Source organism: Oncorhynchus gorbuscha, linkage group LG25 (assembly GCF_021184085.1).
Source record: "Oncorhynchus gorbuscha isolate QuinsamMale2020 ecotype Even-year linkage group LG25, OgorEven_v1.0, whole genome shotgun sequence".
Classification (NCBI taxonomy): Eukaryota; Metazoa; Chordata; class Actinopteri; order Salmoniformes; family Salmonidae; genus Oncorhynchus; species Oncorhynchus gorbuscha.
Window position 1 is genome coordinate 4,142,371 of NC_060197.1, and position 21,315 is coordinate 4,163,685.

General features: G+C 44.2%; 1 protein-coding gene across 4 annotated transcripts in view; it reads right to left on the reverse strand.

Moving 5' to 3' along the window:
• Positions 1–2,643: 2,643 nt before the first annotated feature.
• LOC124014212 (muscarinic acetylcholine receptor M2-like) overlaps positions 2,644–21,315 on the reverse strand; it is a 105,244-nt gene continuing 86,572 nt past the window's right edge. For all 4 annotated transcript variants that reach the window (XM_046328986.1, XM_046328987.1, XM_046328984.1 and 1 more), the window contains one exon: positions 2,644–4,345. In XM_046328986.1, coding sequence (XP_046184942.1) covers positions 2,764–4,281 — 1,518 coding nt within the window. In that variant the 5' untranslated portion in view covers positions 4,282–4,345 and the 3' untranslated portion in view covers positions 2,644–2,763. The remainder of the gene's footprint in view (positions 4,346–21,315) is intronic.

Sequence of the window (21,315 nt, forward strand, 5' to 3'; positions counted from 1 at the left end):
AGCGATGACTAGAAACGATTCGGTTGACCGTTTTATGTGTGGATTAATTGTCGGAGTAGAGGACCTTGTGCATTTCAGGTAAAATAACAACTCAACGTTTATATCCCAAGACAAATTAGCTAGCAACAGCAAGCTAGCTAAATAGGACAAATTAGCTAGCAACTGCAAGCTAGCTAGCTAAATTGCCATAAATGTTTAATACTTTTTGACCTGTCCCCAAATGAATATAATTTGTTTTGATATTTTAACCTACGTGTCTTGATCGCGTTTGGGGGCACAACATCAATTTTGGCACGATGGCGCATGCGTGTGGCCAGTTTGGGTATGGTGTAACCCTTGCTACTAACCCTAACCCTTTATCATCATTCTAACCTTAACCCTAAACCCTCTAGAAATAGAATTTGACCTCGTGGGAACTAACAAAATGTGCCCAGTTGTTCAAATTTAGTTTGTTTACTAATAGTTAAACATGTCCACACACACACACGCACAAACGCACACACGCACGCACGCACACACGCATGCACACACGCACGCACACACACAGGCACGCACACACACGGCACACACACACGCACACACACACACACACACACACACACACACACACACACACACACACACACACACACACACACACACACACACACACACACACACACACACACACACACACACACACACACACACACACACACACACACACACACACACACACACACACACACACACACACACACACACACACACACACACACAGATGTAGATGAATTAGTACATCTAACATCGAGTAGCCCTTATAATTCACAAGGCCATGGCCTGTGATTATTGGTATTTAACCCCATTCTGGGGTAACAACAAAAACATGGACTGAAATAACCTCTAAAATCTCCATGATATGACACTCTTTCAATCCCTCTCCAACCTTAGTAACCCCTACTCAACGAATACAAAACCACCTCTGATGACAGCAAGACAAAATACAATCCTTTTCAATCGTTCTCTTCATTATCAGTCAGGACTGACATACAACAGGCTCTTGTCACAGGCTGTAACATCTGCAACACAGCGGGATTAAATTATCCAATCTCAGAGGAATATCCAACTCACCCCTGGAAAAGCACAAGATCCCTTCCTGTATAATTGAATAGGCTTTGGCTCCAAGCCCCTGCCAACTGCCACCCTCTGGATGTATTTACAAGCTCCAAGCATCAACACACTTTTAGAAAACAGGCTCCAAAAGGGTTCTGAAGCTGTCCCCGTAGGAGAACCCTTTTTGGTTTCAGATAGAACCCTTTTTGTTTACAGGTAGAACTCTTTTGGGTTCCATGTAGAACTCTCTGTGGAAAGGGTTCTTACATGGAACGCAAAAGAGTTCTACTGGATCCAAAAGGGTTCTACCTGGAACCAAAAGGGGTTCTCACAGGGTTCTCCTACCGTGACAGCCAAATAACCCTTTTTGGTTCTAGTTAGCACCTTGTCTCCTAAGAGTTTAGACTATCTGACTAAAAAAATATCTTAATATACAATCAAATAAACTTCAAACTGTTCACGTAATGAATTGTAAGAGATCAAATCGCCGATCATCTAAAAGTATGTGGAAAACGAATAGCAAGCTAAATAATGTAATTGAACAATGCCTTTTTGGATGTATTTTTAAATGATCTATTTATTTGTTTACTTGTGACCTTTTTTCAAAACAAGTTTCCTAACCTCAGTCCTGCGTTGTGGTGAGAGGTGACCCTGGCCAGGCCTGGTCTCTGTCCTGCTATGCCCTTCAGGGGCCACTTATGGTCTATCCCTGGAGATAGGAAGGCTCCCTGCCATGTTACTCAGTTGTATATGAACATGTCAGAGAGGCAGTTTAGACAAGCTGCTCTGCTTTGTGTGCCGCCAACACAGAGTGCCACCGGCATACAGATAACAGTTTGTAGTATGTTCTGTATGTCCTTGTGCTGTCTCTACTGGCGGACATTTGAAACTGTGTGATGGATCATTCTGTCACGCTCAGACTGATGCACACACACACACACACACACACACACACACACACACACACACACACACACACACACACACACACACACACACACACACACACACACACACACACACACACACACACACACACACACACACACACACACACACACACACACACACACACACACACACACACTTAGATTTTGCGTATACATTGATATATACAGGTTTCTTTTTTTGACACTGAATTTCAAACGGGAAGTACGTGAATTCAGTCAGCCCTATTTTCCCTTAGAATTCGTCTTGTGCAGTGCAGAGCTCTCTATCCAACTGTCCTTTTCATGTTCGGTCTATTTGTTCTCCTGGCTGTGCGCTTCTTTGTAAGTCTTATGTCTCAACAGTTGCATCACAAATCTCATTCATCAGAGCCAAACCCAACATGGCTGCAGGATACATGTTCTCTTATGAGCCGTAGAGTAAAAACAAAGGAAAGGGACCACATCATAAACCTCTCTCTCTCTCTCTCTCTCTCTCTCTCTCTCTCTCTCTCTCTCTCTCTCTCTCTCTCACTCACACTCTCACACACACACACACACACACACACACACACACACACACACACACACACACACACACACACACACACACACACACACACACACACACACACACACACACACACACACACACACACACACACACACACACACACACACACACACACACACACACACACACACACACATGCTCACACACACACATCCACACTCGCATCCATATTCATCTAGCTGACCTAATGTTTTTGTATTGGCAGAGGAGGAGATGTTTGAATGTCTTTTTGAAAGTGACATTGCAGAGGGCATAGCAGGCGGGGTTGATGGTGCTGTTGATGTAGCACAGCCAGTAGCCGATAGTCCAGACTGTACTGGGGATGCAGCTGGAGCAGAAGGTGTTGATGAGCACCATGACATTGTAAGGGGTCCAGGTGGCCACAAAGGCCACCAGGATGGCCATGATGGTACGGGTCACCTTCTTCTCCCGAGACGGTGGCGCTTTCTTCTTCTTGGGCGGCTGCTTGGTCATCTTCACGATTTTCCGCGCCACGTGGTTCTGCTTCTCCGTGGCGGGGACGATCTCCACCGTGGCGTTGGAGGGCGTGTAGCAGTCCCCCTTGGGAGACTTGGTCTTAATCTTGATGCAGGTGAGTTTGGAGCCGCCTGCCTTGGCCCGGTGGCGGGTTGGTTGCTGAACGAGCTCGGTGTTGCAGTTTGCTCTGGATGGCACCGCTTCTTCTTCTTTGTGGTTGGATGCCGCTGCACTGCCAGATGTCGAGTCGTTGGAGCTCTCTTTCTCCTCTCCGTGGGCACAGTTCTCCCTACCCCTGTCCACGCCCTCCATCTCCCCCTCTCCACCCGTGGTGGACGGGCCCTTGCCGTTCTGCAGTTTACCGTCGTGCTGGTTGGCCACGTCATCTATGGCTTCGGTCCTGCCCTGCTCTGTGTCCTCTGCTGTCACGTTGTTGTTGATGGGCTTGGCAGAATTACTGCACCTTGCCTGCTCGTGGGACAGGGCCTCTGGGTTGGGCCCTGACGGCTTCCTGGTCTCTTTCTTCACCCGGCTTTTACTGGCTATAGAGATCTGTATGTAGAGAATGACCATGATGATAACGGGCAGGTAGAAGGCTGCGATGGCCGTGCCGAAGGTGACTGCTGCATTAGAGAAGAACTGAATGTAACACTCCCTCTCAGGCACTGTCCGCCCGCCCACGATGAACTGCCAGAAAAGGATGGCCGGGGCCCACAGAATGAAGGACAGGACCCAGGCAGCAGCAATCATCATCCCTGCCATCTTGGTGGTCCTTTTGACAGGGTAGCTGAGGGGCTTTGTGACACAGAAGTATCTGTCAAAACTGATGATGAGTAGGTTCATGACAGATGCGTTACTCACTACATAGTCCAAGGCTAGCCACAGATCACACACCACAGGCCCTAAGGGCCAGTAGCCAATCACTATGTATACTGTATACAAGTTCATGGAACACAGCCCGATGATTAGGTCAGCACACGCAAGGCTGAATAAAAAGTAGTTGTTGACAGTCTGTAGGTTCCTATTGACCTTAATGGAAAGCATGACCAGGATATTTCCAATAACGGTGACCAGGCTGAGGGACCCAGCCACCAATACGATGAACACCACCTCCACAGTCTTGTATGGGCTTTCGGGTTCAGTGACAGGCCCTGCGTCAGTGCCTTCTGAGGCATTCCAGTAGGTGAAGTTGGTGAAATTGAACATCTCCATTGCATCTGGTCTTGGGGATGTTCTTCTATTCAGTTGGAGTTCAGGCGTTGAATCGCCTTTGCACCTATGGAGGGAAACAGAGGAAAATAATGGATTAGATAATTAAGTAGCCTACATGCATCCATCAAAATTTGAATTTAGAGAAACTACTGAAAACTAGGGCTACTTCCACACATATAACATCATTAACATGTATCGTTATTTAATAATAATGAATGTGTGCGACAAGGTGATTAGCGGAGATGTGCTATGAAAACAAAGTTGTTTACAAACAACGACGAGGACTAATGAGATTGTCGAGTTAAAACAAGACATTCGACAACTTGCTGGTGGTATACTGCTGTTGAAAACAGGCCTGGTAAACAAAAACTATTGTAGCCGACATGGGAGGAGATACTTTCAACAGGACAACGGGACAACCAGAAGTTGGAGAGGAAGCCACATACTGACAACAGTTACAAGAGAGACCCTTTTTGTCTCAACAAAAGAAAACACCGCAAATGAGATGCATTTCCTCTGATTGTTTACAAAAAGCAATGGAATTGACAGACCAATACATTTGTCTCTTGTGTTGTGTTAGGTTATCTTACATGCATGGTCCTTCTGTAGCTCAGTTGGTAGAGCATGGCGCTTGTAACGCCAGGGTAGTGGGTTCGATCCCCAGGACCACCCATACGTAGAATGTATGCACACATGACTGTAAGTCGCTTTGGATAAAAGTGTCTGCTAAATGGCATATATTATATTATTATTATCATGCAACAACATCTATTACTGTTAGGCAATGATTCAGTGTAGGCCTAACAGGGCCATGCAGACCTAGCAGGAGCTCCCCACATCTACAGTAGCAAAACACTCTCTCACTATGCTGTTCCTTCCACCATTTCACTTCATGTTTTCACCCTGTACCTGATAAGTGTGTTTCAGGCAGGTAAGAGCTGGTAGTATTATATCCAGATGTGTTTCAGGCAGGTAAGAGCTGGTAGTATTATATCCAGATGTGTTTCAGGCAGGTAAGAGCTGGTAGTATTATATACAGCTGTTTGGGGGACAGGCTCTGCAGCTCAAAGAAAAGACAAATTGATCCATGTGTTTTCAGGCCCCTAGTATTTTACCTTGTTTCGTGGCCTGTAGTCTATCCTGTTAGCCTGCCTCAGACGAAGCTACCAGTCTCACTGTAAAGTGTTTGGAGGGAACATGCTCTCAGAGGGAGGCTCTGCACGTTTGCTACATCTCTGACAGTTTAATAATGGTTCAGCCGATGGCAGGGCGATCTCATTTGGTGTACAGCATCTGACTGAGTTACTCAGATTGTCTCTGAGTAATTTGTCACTTTGAGTAGTTGTTTTGTGATACTGGATGGTTCAGGGCCCTGTTTGACTGTCACAATGCACAATTGGTTGATGTGAATGGGACTTAATGAGGAGGTATTGGCTGACAGCTCATTATCTGACACTGAACAACTCCTTCTATCTTAGGTCCTGCTTTTAGGCTTTTCCCCCTTTAACAGTTGAACACAGCCTCTGAATAACTAGCGATACAGTAATTTACTTATCTGCTCTGACAGAAATCCATAATCATTGCATTAGGCACAGAGCTAAGCTGGACTAATCCCCATCAAATGTTTAAGTCCACCAATTTATATGTTAAAACATCCAACAATACAAACAGGACACACTTGTGGCTCACTAGAGAGAAGTGGATTAGAGAAAGGAAGTGGATGATTCAGTGAGGAGAGACTGAGGATGGGGGAGTCAGTATGTCCCTCGGCACATCTTTGTCCACCTCCAGCTTACATAAGCCTCGTCCTACACCTGAAATCTCTGCCATAACAGCCAAAGCTTTGCCCTTCCGGAACCAAACAGAGACAGTCCCAAATCCCTTCTCTGTATTACCATGGCACATAAATGTGGCTTAAGGGCCTCTAGAGAAAGTCTTCTTCTAAATGTCTCCTCACCTTGTCATGGTGACATCACCCTGCTGAAGACATTGCATTCACACTCTACGGAGCCCAGGCAGTCAGTATTTGACATTTCCCTTGAGAGGATGGGACACAGATGCCTGATGCACGATCCGGGGCTGCAGTCTGGTTACTCATTTGACTAAATGGGTAACACCTTATTTGTAGATGCTCTACGGACTATCAGTAACATTTCAACTAACTATCTACTAACCCTAACGCTAGTCCTAACACTAACCGTAACCCTTGTCCTAACCCTAAACTTAAGCCTTACCTTAGCCCTTATTTTAAACCTAACCTTAACCCTAACCCTAGCAAGCAGTTGCTTATCAACAGATAATTTGTTGATAGTATGGCCATTTGTAAAGTATCCGGGCTATCCAAATTAAATGTGACCTAGATGGTGTTCAACAATCGAGTTGGGGTGGGCGTGAGTTGGGGTGGGGCGTGAGTTGGGGTGGGCATTCTATTTTGTGTATTCTAGGTTTTGTATTTCTGTGTTTTCCCTGGTATGGTTCCAAATCATAGGGAGCTGTCGATCGTTGTCTCTGATTGAGAACCATACTTAGGCAGCCTGTTACCCCACTATGGGTTGTGGGTAGTTGTTTTCTGTGTCTGTGTCTTACCATACAGAACTGTTTCGGTTTTCATTTATTTCTCTTGTTCTTTTGTATTCAGGTTTTGGTTATATTTAATTAAAATATGGACACTTACCACTCTGCGCATTGGTCCGATCTTTCCTACTCCTCCTCTTCTGACCATTACACCATGTTCATAGCACGTAATGACTACATACTTGTTGGATGCCTTTGCAGTTTGATTTGGTTGCGTTTCAGATTATTTTGTGCCCAATAGAAATGGATGGTAAATAATGTATTGTGTCATTTTGGAGTCACTTTTATTGTAAATAAGTATAGAATATGTTTCTAAACACTTCTACATTGATGTGGATGCTACCATGATTACGGATAATCCTGTGAATAATGATGAGTGAGAAAGTTACAGAGGGTCAGAGATCATACCCCCAAGACTTGTGTCTTGCCCAACTCACGCCTCCCCCTTGAGCTTAATGAGCTGGCCTAGGTTATCCCTGCTTCAGGCCTATTACCCACGGGCATTGCCCTTCCAGCCCAGTCCCGATCCCAGCATCCCACTGATACCAGTGGCGTAGAGCTCAGCAGCCGACAGCTGGAGTGGAAGAAACCTTTTTATTAAAAAACACTCAGTGGGGTGTCCAGCTCAGGGGTAGGGCGATCCATAGTTCATCAGGCTCTCCCAGGACCATAAGGCCAGGGAAACTATAAGACCAGAGAAACTATAAGACCAGAGAAACTATACGATCAGGGGAACTGACCAGAGAAACTATACGATCAGGGGAACTGACCAGGGAAACTATACGACCAGGGGAACTACAAGACCAGGGAAACTATACGATCAGGGGAACTATAAGACCAGGGAAACTATATGACCAGGGGAACTATAAGACCAGGGAAACCATAAGACCAGAGAAACTATAAGACCAGGGGAACTATAAAACCAGGGAACTATAAAACCAGGGGAATTATAAAACCAGGGAAACTATAAGACCAGGGGAACTATATGACCAGGGGAACTATAAGACCAGGTACTATAATTCCAGGGAAACTATATGACCAGGGGAACTATATGACCAGGGGAACTATAAGACCAGGGAAACTATACGATCAGGGGAACTGACCAGGGAAACTATAAGACCAGGGAAACTATAAAACCAGGGAAACTATAAGTCCAGGGAAACTATAAGACCAGGGGAACTATATGACCAGGGGAACTATATGACCAGGGGAACTATATGACCAGGGGAACTATTAGACCAGGGGAACTATTAGACCAGGGAAACTATAAAACCAGGGAAACTATAAGACCAGGGAAACTATAAGACCAGGGAAACTATACGACCAGGGGAACTATATGACCAGGGAAACTATACAACCAGGGGAACTATAAGACCAGGGAAACTATACGACCAGGGGAACTATAAGACCAGGGGAACTATAAGACCAGGTAAACTATAAGACCAGGGAAACTATAAGACCAGGGAAACTATACGATCAGGGGAACTATACGACCAGGGGAACTATACGACCAGGGGACTATAAGACCAGGGAAACTATACGACCAGAGAAGCTATACGACCAGGGGAGCTATAAGACCAGGGGAACTATAAGACCAGGGAAACTATAAGACCAGAGAAACTATACGACCAGGGGAACTATAAGACCAGGGGAACTATAAGACCAGGGAAACTATACAACCAGGGGAACTATAAGACCAGGGAAACTATAAGACCAGGGGAACTATAAGACCAGGGAAACTATAAGACCAGGGGAACTATAAGACAAGGGAAACTATAAGACCAGGGGAAATATACGATCAGGGGAACTGACCAGGGAAACTATACGACCAGGGAAACTATAAGACCAGGGGAACTATAAGACCAGAGAAACTATACGACCAGGGGAACTATAAGACCAGGGAAACTATAAGATCAGGAAACTATAAGAATAGGGAAACTATACGATAAGGGGAACTGACCAGGGAAACTATACGACCAGGGGAACTATAAGACCAGGGGAACTATATGACCAGGGGAACTATAAGACCAGGTAAACTATAAGACCAGGGAAACTATAAGACCAGGGAAACTATATGACCAGGGGAACTATAAGACCAGGGAAACTATACGATCAGGGGAACTGACCAGGGAAACTATAAGACCAGGGAAACTATATGACCAGGGGAAATATATGACCAGGGGAACTATAAGATCAGGGAAACTATACGATCAGGGGAACTGACCAGGGAAACTATAAGACAAGGGAAACTATAAAACCAGGGAAACTATAATACCAGGGAAACTATATGACCAGGGGAACTATATGACCAGGGGAACTATAAGACCAGGGAAACTATACGATCAGGGCAACTGACCAGGGAAACTATAAGACCAGGGAAACTATAAAACCAGGGAAACTATAATACCAGGGAAACTATACGATCAGGGGAACTGACCAGGGAAACTATAAGACCAGGGAAACTATACAATCAGGGGAACTGACCAGGGAAACTATAAGACCAGGGAAACTATAAAACCAGGGAAACTATAAGACCAGTGAAACTATAAGACCAGGGGAATTATATGACCAGGGGAACTATATGACCAGGGGAACTATTAGACCAGGGGAACTATTAGACCAGGGAAACTATAAAACCAGGGAAACTATAAGACCAGGGAAACTATAAGACCAGGGAAACTATAAGACCAGGGGAACTATATGACCAGGGGAACTATAAGACCAGGGAAACTATAAGACCAGAGAAACTATACGACCAGGGGAACTATAAGACCAGGGGACCTATAAGGCCAGGGGAACTATAAGACCAGGGAAACTATACAACCAAGGGAATTATATGACTAGGGAAACTATAAGACCAGGGGAACTATAAGACAAGGGAAACTTTAAGACCAGGGGAACTATAAGACCAGGGAAACTATAAGACCAGGGAAACTATAAGATCAGGGAACTATAAGAATAGGGAAACTATACGATAAGGGGAACTGACCAGGGAAACTATACGACCAGGGGAACTATAAGACGAGGGGAACTATATGACCAGGGGAACTATAAGACCATGGAAACTATAAGACCAGGGGAACTATAAGACCAGGAAAAGTATAAAACCAGGGAAACTATAAGACCAGGGAAACTATACGATCAGGGGAACTATATGACCAGGGGAACTATAAGACCAGGGAAACTATACGATCAGGGGAACTGACCAGGGAAACTATAAGATCAGGGAAACTATAAAACCAGGGAAACTATAATACCAGGGAAACTATATGACCAGGGGAACTATATGACCAGGGGAACTATAAGAACAGGGAAACTATACGATCAGGGGAACTGACCAGGGAAACTATAAGACCAGGGAAACTATAAAACCAGAGAAACTATAATACCTGGAAAACTATATGACCAGGGGAACTATATGACCAGGGGAACTATAAGACCAGGGGAACTATAAGACCAGGAAAAGTATAAAACCAGGGAAACTATAATACCAGGGAAACTATATGACCAGGGGAACTATATGACCAGGGGAACTATAAGACCAGGGAAACTATACGATCAGGGGAACTGACCAGGGAAACTATAAGACCAGGGAAACTATAAAACCAGGGAAACTATAATACCAGGGAAACTATATGACCAGGGGAACTATATGACCAGGGGAACTATAAGAACAGGGAAACTATATGATCAGGGGAACTGACCAGGGAAACTATAAGACCAGGGAAACTATAAAACCAGGGAAACTATAATACCTGGAAAACTATATGACCAGGGGTACTATATGACCAGGGGAACTATAAGACCAGGGAAACTATACGATCAGGGGAACAGACCAGGGAAACTATAAGACCAGGGAAACTATAAAACCAGGGAAACTATAAGACCAGGGAAACTATAAGACCAGGGGAACTATATGACCAGGGGAACTATATGACCAGGGGAACTATTAGACCAGGGGAACTATTAGACCAGGGAAACTATAAAACCAGGGAAACTATAAGACCAGGGAAACTATAAGACCAGGGAAACTATAAGACCAGGGGAACTATATGACCAGGGGAACTATAAGACCAGGGAAACTATAAGACCAGGGAAACTATACGATCAGGGGAACTGACCAGGGAAACTATATGACCAGGGGAACTATAAGACCAGGGGAACTATAAGACCAGGGAAACTATAAGACCAGGGAAACTATAAGACCAGGGAAACTATACGATCAGGGAACTATACGACCAGGGGAACTATACGACCAGGGGAGCTATAAGAACAGGGAAACTATAAGAACAGAGAAACTATACGACCAGGGGAACTATAAGACCAGGGGAACTATAAGACCATGGAAACTATACAACCAGGGGAACTATAAGACCAGGGAAACTATAAGACCAGGGAAACTATAAGACCAGGGGAACTATAACACAAGGGAAACTATAAGACCAGGGGAACTATACGATCAGGGGAAGTGACCAGGGAAACTATACGACCAGGGAAACTATAAGACCAGGGGAACTATAAGACCAGAGAAACTATACGACCAGGGGAACTATAAGACCAGGGAAACTATAAGACCAGGGAAACTATAAGATCAGGGAACTATAAGAATAGGGAAACTGACCAGGGAAACTATACGACCAGGGGAACTATAAGACCAGGGGAACTATATGACCAGGGGAACTATAAGACCAGGGAAACTATAAGACCAGGGAACTATAAGATCAGGGAAAGTATAAAACCAGGGAAACTATAAGACCAGGGAAACTATAAGACCAGGGAAACTATATGACCAGCGGAACTATAAGACCAGGGAACCTATACGATCAGGGGAACTGACCAGGGAAACTATAAGACCAGGGAAACTATAAAACCAGGGAAACTATAATACCAGGGAAACTATATGACGAGGGGAACTATAAGACCAGGGAAACTATATGATCAGGGGAACTGACCAGAGAAACTATAAGACCAGGGAAACTATAAAACCAGGGAAACTATAATACCAGGGAAACTATATGACCAGGGGAACTATATGACCAGGGGAACTATAAGACCAGGGAAACTATACGATCAGGGGAACTGACCAGGGAAACTATAAGACCAGGGAAACTATAAAACCAGGGAAACTATAAGACCAGGGAAACTATAAGAGCAGGGAAACTATAAGACCAGGGGAACTATATGACCAGGGGAACTATAAGACCAGGGAAACTATAAGACCAGAGAAACTATACGACCAGGAGAACTATAAGACCAGGGGAACTATAAGACCAGGGAAACTATACAACCAGGGGAACTATAAGACCGGGAAACTATACGACCAGGGGTACTATAAGACCAGGGGAACTATAAGACCAGGGAAACTATAAGACGGGGAAACTATACAATCAGGGGAACTATACGACCAGGGGAACTATAAGACCAGGGAAACTATATGACCAGAGAAGCTATACGACCAGAGAAGCTATACCACCAGGGGAGCTATAAGACCAGGGGAACTATAAGACCAGGGAAACTATAAGACCAGAGAAACTATACGACCAGGGGAACTATAAGACCAGGGGTACTATAAGACCAGGGAAACTATACAACCAGGGAACTATAAGACCAGGGAAACTATAAGACCAGGGGAACTATAAGACCAGGGAAACTATAAGACCAGGGGAACTATAAGACAAGCGAAACTATAAGACCAGGGGAACTATACGATCAGGGGAACTGACCAGGGAAACTACACGACCAGGGAAACTATAAGACCAGGGGAACTATAAGACCAGAGAAACTATACGACCAGGGGAACTATAAGACCAGGGAAACTATAAGACCAGGGAAACTATAAGATCAGGGAAACTATACGATAAGGGGAACTGACCAGGGAAACTATACGACCAGGGGAACTATAAGACCAGGGGAACTATATGACCAGGGGAACTATAAGACCAGGGAAACTATAAGACCAGGGAACTATAAGATCAGGGAAAGTATAAAACCAGGGAAACTATAAGACCAGGGAAACTATAAGACCAGGGAAACTATATGACCAGGGGAACTATAAGACCAGGGAAACTATACGATCAGGGGAACTGACCAGGGAAACTATAAGACCAGGGAAACTATAAAACCAGGGACACTATAATACCAGGGAAACTATATGACGAGGGAACTATAAGACCAGGGAAACTATATGATCAGGGAACTGACCAGAGAAACTATAAGACCAGGGAAACTATAAAACCAGGGAAACTATAATACCAGGGAAACTATATGACCAGGGGAACTATATGACCAGGGGAACTATAAGACCAGGGAAACTATACGATCAGGGGAACTGACCAGGGAAACTATAAGACCAGGGAAACTATAAAACCAGGGAAACTATAAGACCAGGGAAACTATAAGAGCAGGGAAACTATAAGACCAGGGGAACTATATGACCAGGGGAACTATAAGACCAGGGAAACTATAAGACCAGAGAAACTATACGACCAGGAGAACTATAAGACCAGGGGAACTATAAGACCAGGGAAACTATACAACCAGGGGAACTATAAGACCGGGGAAACTATACGACCAGGGGTACTATAAGACCAGGGGAACTATAAGACCAGGGAAACTATAAGACGGGGAAACTATACAATCAGGGGAACTATACGACCAGGGGAACTATAAGACCAGGGAAACTATATGACCAGAGAAGCTATACGACCAGAGAAGCTATACCACCAGGGGAGCTATAAGACCAGGGGAACTATAAGACCAGGGAAACTATAAGACCAGAGAAACTATACGACCAGGGGAACTATAAGACCAGGGGTACTATAAGACCAGGGAAACTATACAACCAGGGGAACTATAAGACCAGGGAAACTATAAGACCAGGGGAACTATAAGACCAGGGAAACTATAAGACCAGGGGAACTATAAGACAAGCGGAACTATAAGACCAGGGGAACTATACGATCAGGGGAACTGACCAGGGAAACTACACGACCAGGGAAACTATAAGACCAGGGGAACTATAAGACCAGAGAAACTATACGACCAGGGGAACTATAAGACCAGGGAAACTATAAGACCAGGGAAACTATAAGATCAGGGAACTATAAGAATAGGGAAACTATATGATCAGGGGAACTGACCAGAGAAACTATAAGACCAGGGAAACTATAAAACCAGGGAAACTATAATACCAGGGAAACTATATGACCAGGGGAACTATATGACCAGGGGAACTATAAGACCAGGGAAACTATACGATCAGGGGAACTGACCAGGGAAACTATAAGACCAGGGAAACTATAAAACCAGGGAAACTATAAGACCAGGGAAACTATATGAGCAGGGAAACTATAAGACCAGGGGAACTATATGACCAGGGGAACTATAAGACCAGGGAAACTATATGACCAGAGAAGCTATACGACCAGAGAAGCTATACCACCAGGGGAGCTATAAGACCAGGGGAACTATAAGACCAGGGAAACTATAAGACCAGAGAAACTATACGACCAGGGAACTATAAGACCAGGGGTACTATAAGACCAGGGAAACTATACAACCAGGGGAACTATAAGACCAGGGAAACTATAAGACCAGGGGAACTATAAGACCAGGGAAACTATAAGACCAGGGAACTATAAGACAGGGAACTATAAGACCAGGGGAACTATACGATCAGGGAACTGACCAGGGAAACTACAGACCAGGGAAACTATAAGACCAGGGGAACTATAAGACCAGAGAAACTATAAAACCAGGGAACTATAAGACCAGGGAAACTATAAGACCAGGGAAACTATAAGATCAGGGAACTATAAGAATAGGGAAACTATATGATCAGGGGAACTGACCAGAGAAACTATAAGACCAGGGAAACTATAAAACCAGGGAAACTATAATACCAGGGAAACTATAAGACCAGGGAAACTATAAAACCAGGGAAACTATAATACCAGGGAAACTATAAGACCAGGGAAACTATACAATCAGGGGAACTGACCAGGGAAACTATAAGACCAGGGAAACTATAAAACCAGGGAAACTATAAGACCAGTGAAACTATAAGACCAGGGGAATTATATGACCAGGGGAACTATATGACCAGGGGAACTATTAGACCAGGGGAACTATTAGACCAGGGAAACTATAAAACCAGGGAAACTATAAGACCAGGGAAACTATAAGACCAGGGAAACTATAAGACCAGGGGAACTATATGACCAGGGGAACTATAAGACCAGGGAAACTATAAGACCAGAGAAACTATAAGACCAGGGGAACTATAAGACCAGGGGACCTATAAGGCCAGGGGAACTATAAGACCAGGGAAACTATACAACCAAGGGAATTATATGACTAGGGAAACTATAAGACCAGGGAACTATAAGACAAGGGAAACTTTAAGACCAGGGGAACTATAAGACCAGGAAACTATAAGACCAGGGAAACTATAAGACCAGGGAACTATAAGAATAGGGAAACTATAAGACCAGATAAGGGGAACTGACCAGGGAAACTATACGACCAGGGGAACTATAAGACCAGGGGAACTATATGACCAGGGGAACTATAAGACCATGGAAACTATAAGACCAGGGAACTATAAGACCAGGAAAAGTATAAAACCAGGGAAACTATAAGACCAGGGAAACTATACGATCAGGGGAACTATATGACCAGGGAACTATAAGACCAGGGAAACTATACGATCAGGGGAACTGACCAGGGAAACTATAAGATCAGGGAAACTATAAAACCAGGGAAACTATAATACCAGGGAAACTATATGACCAGGGGAACTATATGACCAGGGAACTATAAGAACAGGGAAACTATACGATCAGGGGAACTGACCAGGGAAACTATAAGACCAGGGAAACTATAAAACCAGAGAAACTATAATACCTGGAAAACTATATGACCAGGGGAACTATATGACCAGGGGAACTATAAGACCAGGGGAACTATAAGACCAGGAAAAGTATAAAACCAGGGAAACTATAATACCAGGGAAACTATATGACCAGGGGAACTATATGACCAGGGGAACTATAAGACCAGGGAAACTATACGATCAGGGGAACTGACCAGGGAAACTATAAGACCAGGGAAACTATAAAACCAGGAAACTATAATACCAGGGAAACTATATGACCAGGGAACTATATGACCAGGGAACTATAAGAACAGGGAAACTATATGATCAGGGGAACTGACCAGGGAAACTATAAGACCAGGGAAACTATAAAACCAGGGAAACTATAATACCTGGAAAACTATATGACCAGGGGTACTATATGACCAGGGGAACTATAAGACCAGGAAACTATACGATCAGGGAACAGACCAGGGAAACTATAAGACCAGGGAAACTATAAAACCAGGGAAACTATAAGACCAGGGAAACTATAAGACCAGGGGAACTATATGACCAGGGGAACTATATGACCAGGGGAACTATTAGACCAGGGGAACTATTAGACCAGGGAAACTATAAAACCAGGGAAACTATAAGACCAGGGAAACTATAAGACCAGGGAAACTATAAGACCAGGGGAACTATATGACCAGGGGAACTATAAGACCAGGGAAACTATAAGACCAGGGAAACTATACGATCAGGGGAACTGACCAGGGAAACTATATGACCAGGGGAACTATAAGACCAGGGGAACTATAAGACCAGGGAAACTATAAGACCAGGGAAACTATAAGACCAGGGAAACTATACGATCAGGGAACTATACGACCAGGGGAACTATACGACCAGGGGAGCTATAAGAACAGGGAAACTATAAGAACAGAGAAACTATACGACCAGGGGAACTATAAGACCAGGGAACTATAAGACCATGGAAACTATACAACCAGGGAACTATAAGACCAGGAAACTATAAGACCAGGGAAACTATAAGACCAGGGAACTATAACACAAGGAAACTATAAGACCAGGGGAACTATACGATCAGGGGAAGTGACCAGGGAAACTATACGACCAGGGAAACTATAAGACCAGGGGAACTATAAGACCAGAGAAACTATACGACCAGGGGAACTATAAGACCAGGGAAACTATAAGACCAGGGAAACTATAAGATCAGGGAACTATAAGAATAGGGAAACTGACCAGGGAAACTATACGACCAGGGAACTATAAGACCAGGGAACTATATGACCAGGGAACTATAAGACCAGGGAAACTATAAGACCAGGGAACTATAAGATCAGGGAAAGTATAAAACCAGGGAAACTATAAGACCAGGGAAACTATAAGACCAGGGAAACTATATGACCAGCGGAACTATAAGACCAGGGAACCTATACGATCAGGGGAACTGACCAGGGAAACTATAAGACCAGGGAAACTATAAAACCAGGGAAACTATAATACCAGGGAAACTATATGAGAGGGGAACTATAAGACCAGGGAAACTATATGATCAGGGAACTGACCAGAGAAACTATAAGACCAGGGAAACTATAAAACCAGGGAAACTATAATACCAGGGAAACTATATGACCAGGGGAACTATATGACCAGGGGAACTATAAGACCAGGGAAACTATACGATCAGGGAACTGACCAGGGAAACTATAAGACCAGGGAAACTATAAAACCAGGGAAACTATAAGACCAGGGAAACTATAAGAGCAGGGAAACTATAAGACCAGGGGAACTATATGACCAGGGAACTATAAGACCAGGGAAACTATAAGACCAGAGAAACTATACGACCAGGAGAACTATAAGACCAGGGGAACTATAAGACCAGGGAAACTATACAACCAGGGAACTATAAGACCGGGGAAACTATACGACCAGGGGTACTATAAGACCAGGGGAACTATAAGACCAGGAAACTATAAGACGGGGAAACTATACAATCAGGGGAACTATACGACCAGGGAACTATAAGACCAGGGAAACTATATGACCAGAGAAGCTATACGACCAGAGAAGCTATACCACCAGGGGAGCTATAAGACCAGGGAACTATAAGACCAGGGAAACTATAAGACCAGAGAAACTATACGACCAGGGGAACTATAAGACCAGGGGTACTATAAGACCAGGGAAACTATACAACCAGGGGAACTATAAGACCAGGGAAACTATAAGACCAGGGGAACTATAAGACCAGGGAAACTATAAGACCAGGGGAACTATAAGACAAGCGAAACTATAAGACCAGGGGAACTATACGATCAGGGGAACTGACCAGGGAAACTACACGACCAGGGAAACTATAAGACCAGGGGAACTATAAGACCAGAGAAACTATACGACCAGGGGAACTATAAGACCAGGGAAACTATAAGACCAGGGAAACTATAAGATCAGGGAAACTATACGATAAGGGGAACTGACCAGGGAAACTATACGACCAGGGGAACTATAAGACCAGGGGAACTATATGACCAGGGGAACTATAAGACCAGGGAAACTATAAGACCAGGGAACTATAAGATCAGGGAAAGTATAAAACCAGGGAAACTATAAGACCAGGGAAACTATAAGACCAGGGAAACTATATGACCAGGGGAACTATAAGACCAGGGAAACTATACGATCAGGGGAACTGACCAGGGAAACTATAAGACCAGGGAAACTATAAAACCAGGGACACTATAATACCAGGGAAACTATATGACGAGGGGAACTATAAGACCAGGGAAACTATATGATCAGGGGAACTGACCAGAGAAACTATAAGACCAGGGAAACTATAAAACCAGGGAAACTATAATACCAGGGAAACTATATGACCAGGGGAACTATATGACCAGGGGAACTATAAGACCAGGGAAACTATACGATCAGGGGAACTGACCAGGGAAACTATAAGACCAGGGAAACTATAAAACCAGGGAAACTATAAGACCAGGGAAACTATAAGAGCAGGGAAACTATAAGACCAGGGGAACTATATGACCAGGGGAACTATAAGACCAGGGAAACTATAAGACCAGAGAAACTATACGACCAGGAGAACTATAAGACCAGGGAACTATAAGACCAGGGAAACTATACAACCAGGGGAACTATAAGACCGGGGAAACTATACGACCAGGGGTACTATAAGACCAGGGAACTATAAGACCAGGGAAACTATAAGACGGGGAAACTATACAATCAGGGGAACTATACGACCAGGGGAACTATAAGACCAGGGAAACTATATGACCAGAGAAGCTATACGACCAGAGAAGCTATACCACCAGGGGAGCTATAAGACCAGGGGAACTATAAGACCAGGGAAACTATAAGACCAGAGAAACTATACGACCAGGGGAACTATAAGACCAGGGGTACTATAAGACCAGGGAAACTATACAACCAGGGAACTATAAGACCAGGGAAACTATAAGACCAGGGGAACTATAAGACCAGGGAAACTATAAGACCAGGGGAACTATAAGACAAGCGGAACTATAAGACCAGGGGAACTATACGATCAGGGGAACTGACCAGGGAAACTACACGACCAGGGAAACTATAAGACCAGGGGAACTATAAGACCAGAGAAACTATACGACCAGGGGAACTATAAGACCAGGGAAACTATAAGACCAGGGAAACTATAAGATCAGGGAACTATAAGAATAGGGAAACTATATGATCAGGGGAACTGACCAGAGAAACTATAAGACCAGGGAAACTATAAAACCAGGGAAACTATAATACCAGGGAAACTATATGACCAGGGGAACTATATGACCAGGGGAACTATAAGACCAGGGAAACTATACGATCAGGGGAACTGACCAGGGAAACTATAAGACCAGGGAAACTATAAAACCAGGGAAACTATAAGACCAGGGAAACTATATGAGCAGGGAAACTATAAGACCAGGGGAACTATATGACCAGGGGAACTATAAGACCAGGGAAACTATAAGACCAGAGAAACTATACGACCAGGAGAACTATAAGACCAGGGGAACTATAAGACCAGGGAAACTATACAACCAGGGGAACTATAAGACCGGGGAAACTATACGACCAGGGGTACTATAAGACCAGGGGAACTATAAGACCAGGGAAACTATAAGACAAGGGAAACTATACAATCAGGGGAACTATACGACCAGGGGAACTATAAGACCAGGGAAACTATATGACCAGAGAAGCTATACGACCAGAGAAGCTATACCACCAGGGGAGCTATAAGACCAGGGGAACTATAAGACCAGGGAAACTATAAGACCAGAGAAACTATACGACCAGGGGAACTATAAGACCAGGGGTACTATAAGACCAGGGAAACTATACAACCAGGGGAACTATAAGACCAGGGAAACTATAAGACCAGGGGAACTATAAGACCAGGGAAACTATAAGACCAGGGGAACTATAAGACAAGCGGAACTATAAGACCAGGGGAACTATACGATCAGGGGAACTGACCAGGGAAACTACACGACCAGGGAAACTATAAGACCAGGGGAACTATAAGACCAGAGAAACTATACGACCAGGGGAACTATAAGACCAGGGAAACTATAAGACCAGGGAAACTATAAGATCAGGGAACTATAAGAATAGGGAAACTATATGATCAGGGGAACTGACCAGAGAAACTATAAGACCAGGGAAACTATAAAACCAGGGAAACTATAATACCAGGGAAACTATAATACCAGGGAAACTATATGACCAGGGGAACTATATGACCAGGGGAACTATAAGACCAGGGAAACTATACGATCAGGGGAACTGACCAGGGAAACTATAAGACCAGGGAAACTATAAAACCAGGGAAACTATAAGACCAGGGAAACTATATGAGCAGGGAAACTATAAGACCAGGGGAACTATATGACCAGGGAAACTATAAGACCAGAGAAACTATACGACCAGGAGAACTATAAGACCAGGGGAACTATAAGACCAGGGAAACTATACAACCAGGGGAACTATAAGACCGGGGAAACTATACGACCAGGGGTACTATAAGACCAGGGGAACTATAAGACCAGGGAAACTATAAGACGAGGGAAACTATACAATCAGGGGAACTATACGACCAGGGGAACTATAAGACCAGGGAAACTATATGACCAGAGAAGCTATACGACCAGAGAAGCTATACCACCAGGGGAGCTATAAGACCAGGGGAACTATAAGACCAGGGAAACTATAAGACCAGAGAAACTATACGACCAGGGGAACTATAAGACCAGGGGTACTATAAGACCAGGGAAACTATACAACCAGGGGAACTATAAGACCAGGGAAACTATAAGACCAGGGAACTATAAGACCAGGGAAACTATAAGACCAGGGAACTATAAGACAAGGGAACTATAAGACCAGGGGAACTATACGATCAGGGGAACTGACCAGGAAACTACACGACCAGGGAAACTATAAGACCAGGGGAACTATAAGACCAGAGAAACTATACGACCAGGGGAACTATAAGACCAGGGAAACTATAAGACCAGGGAAACTATAAG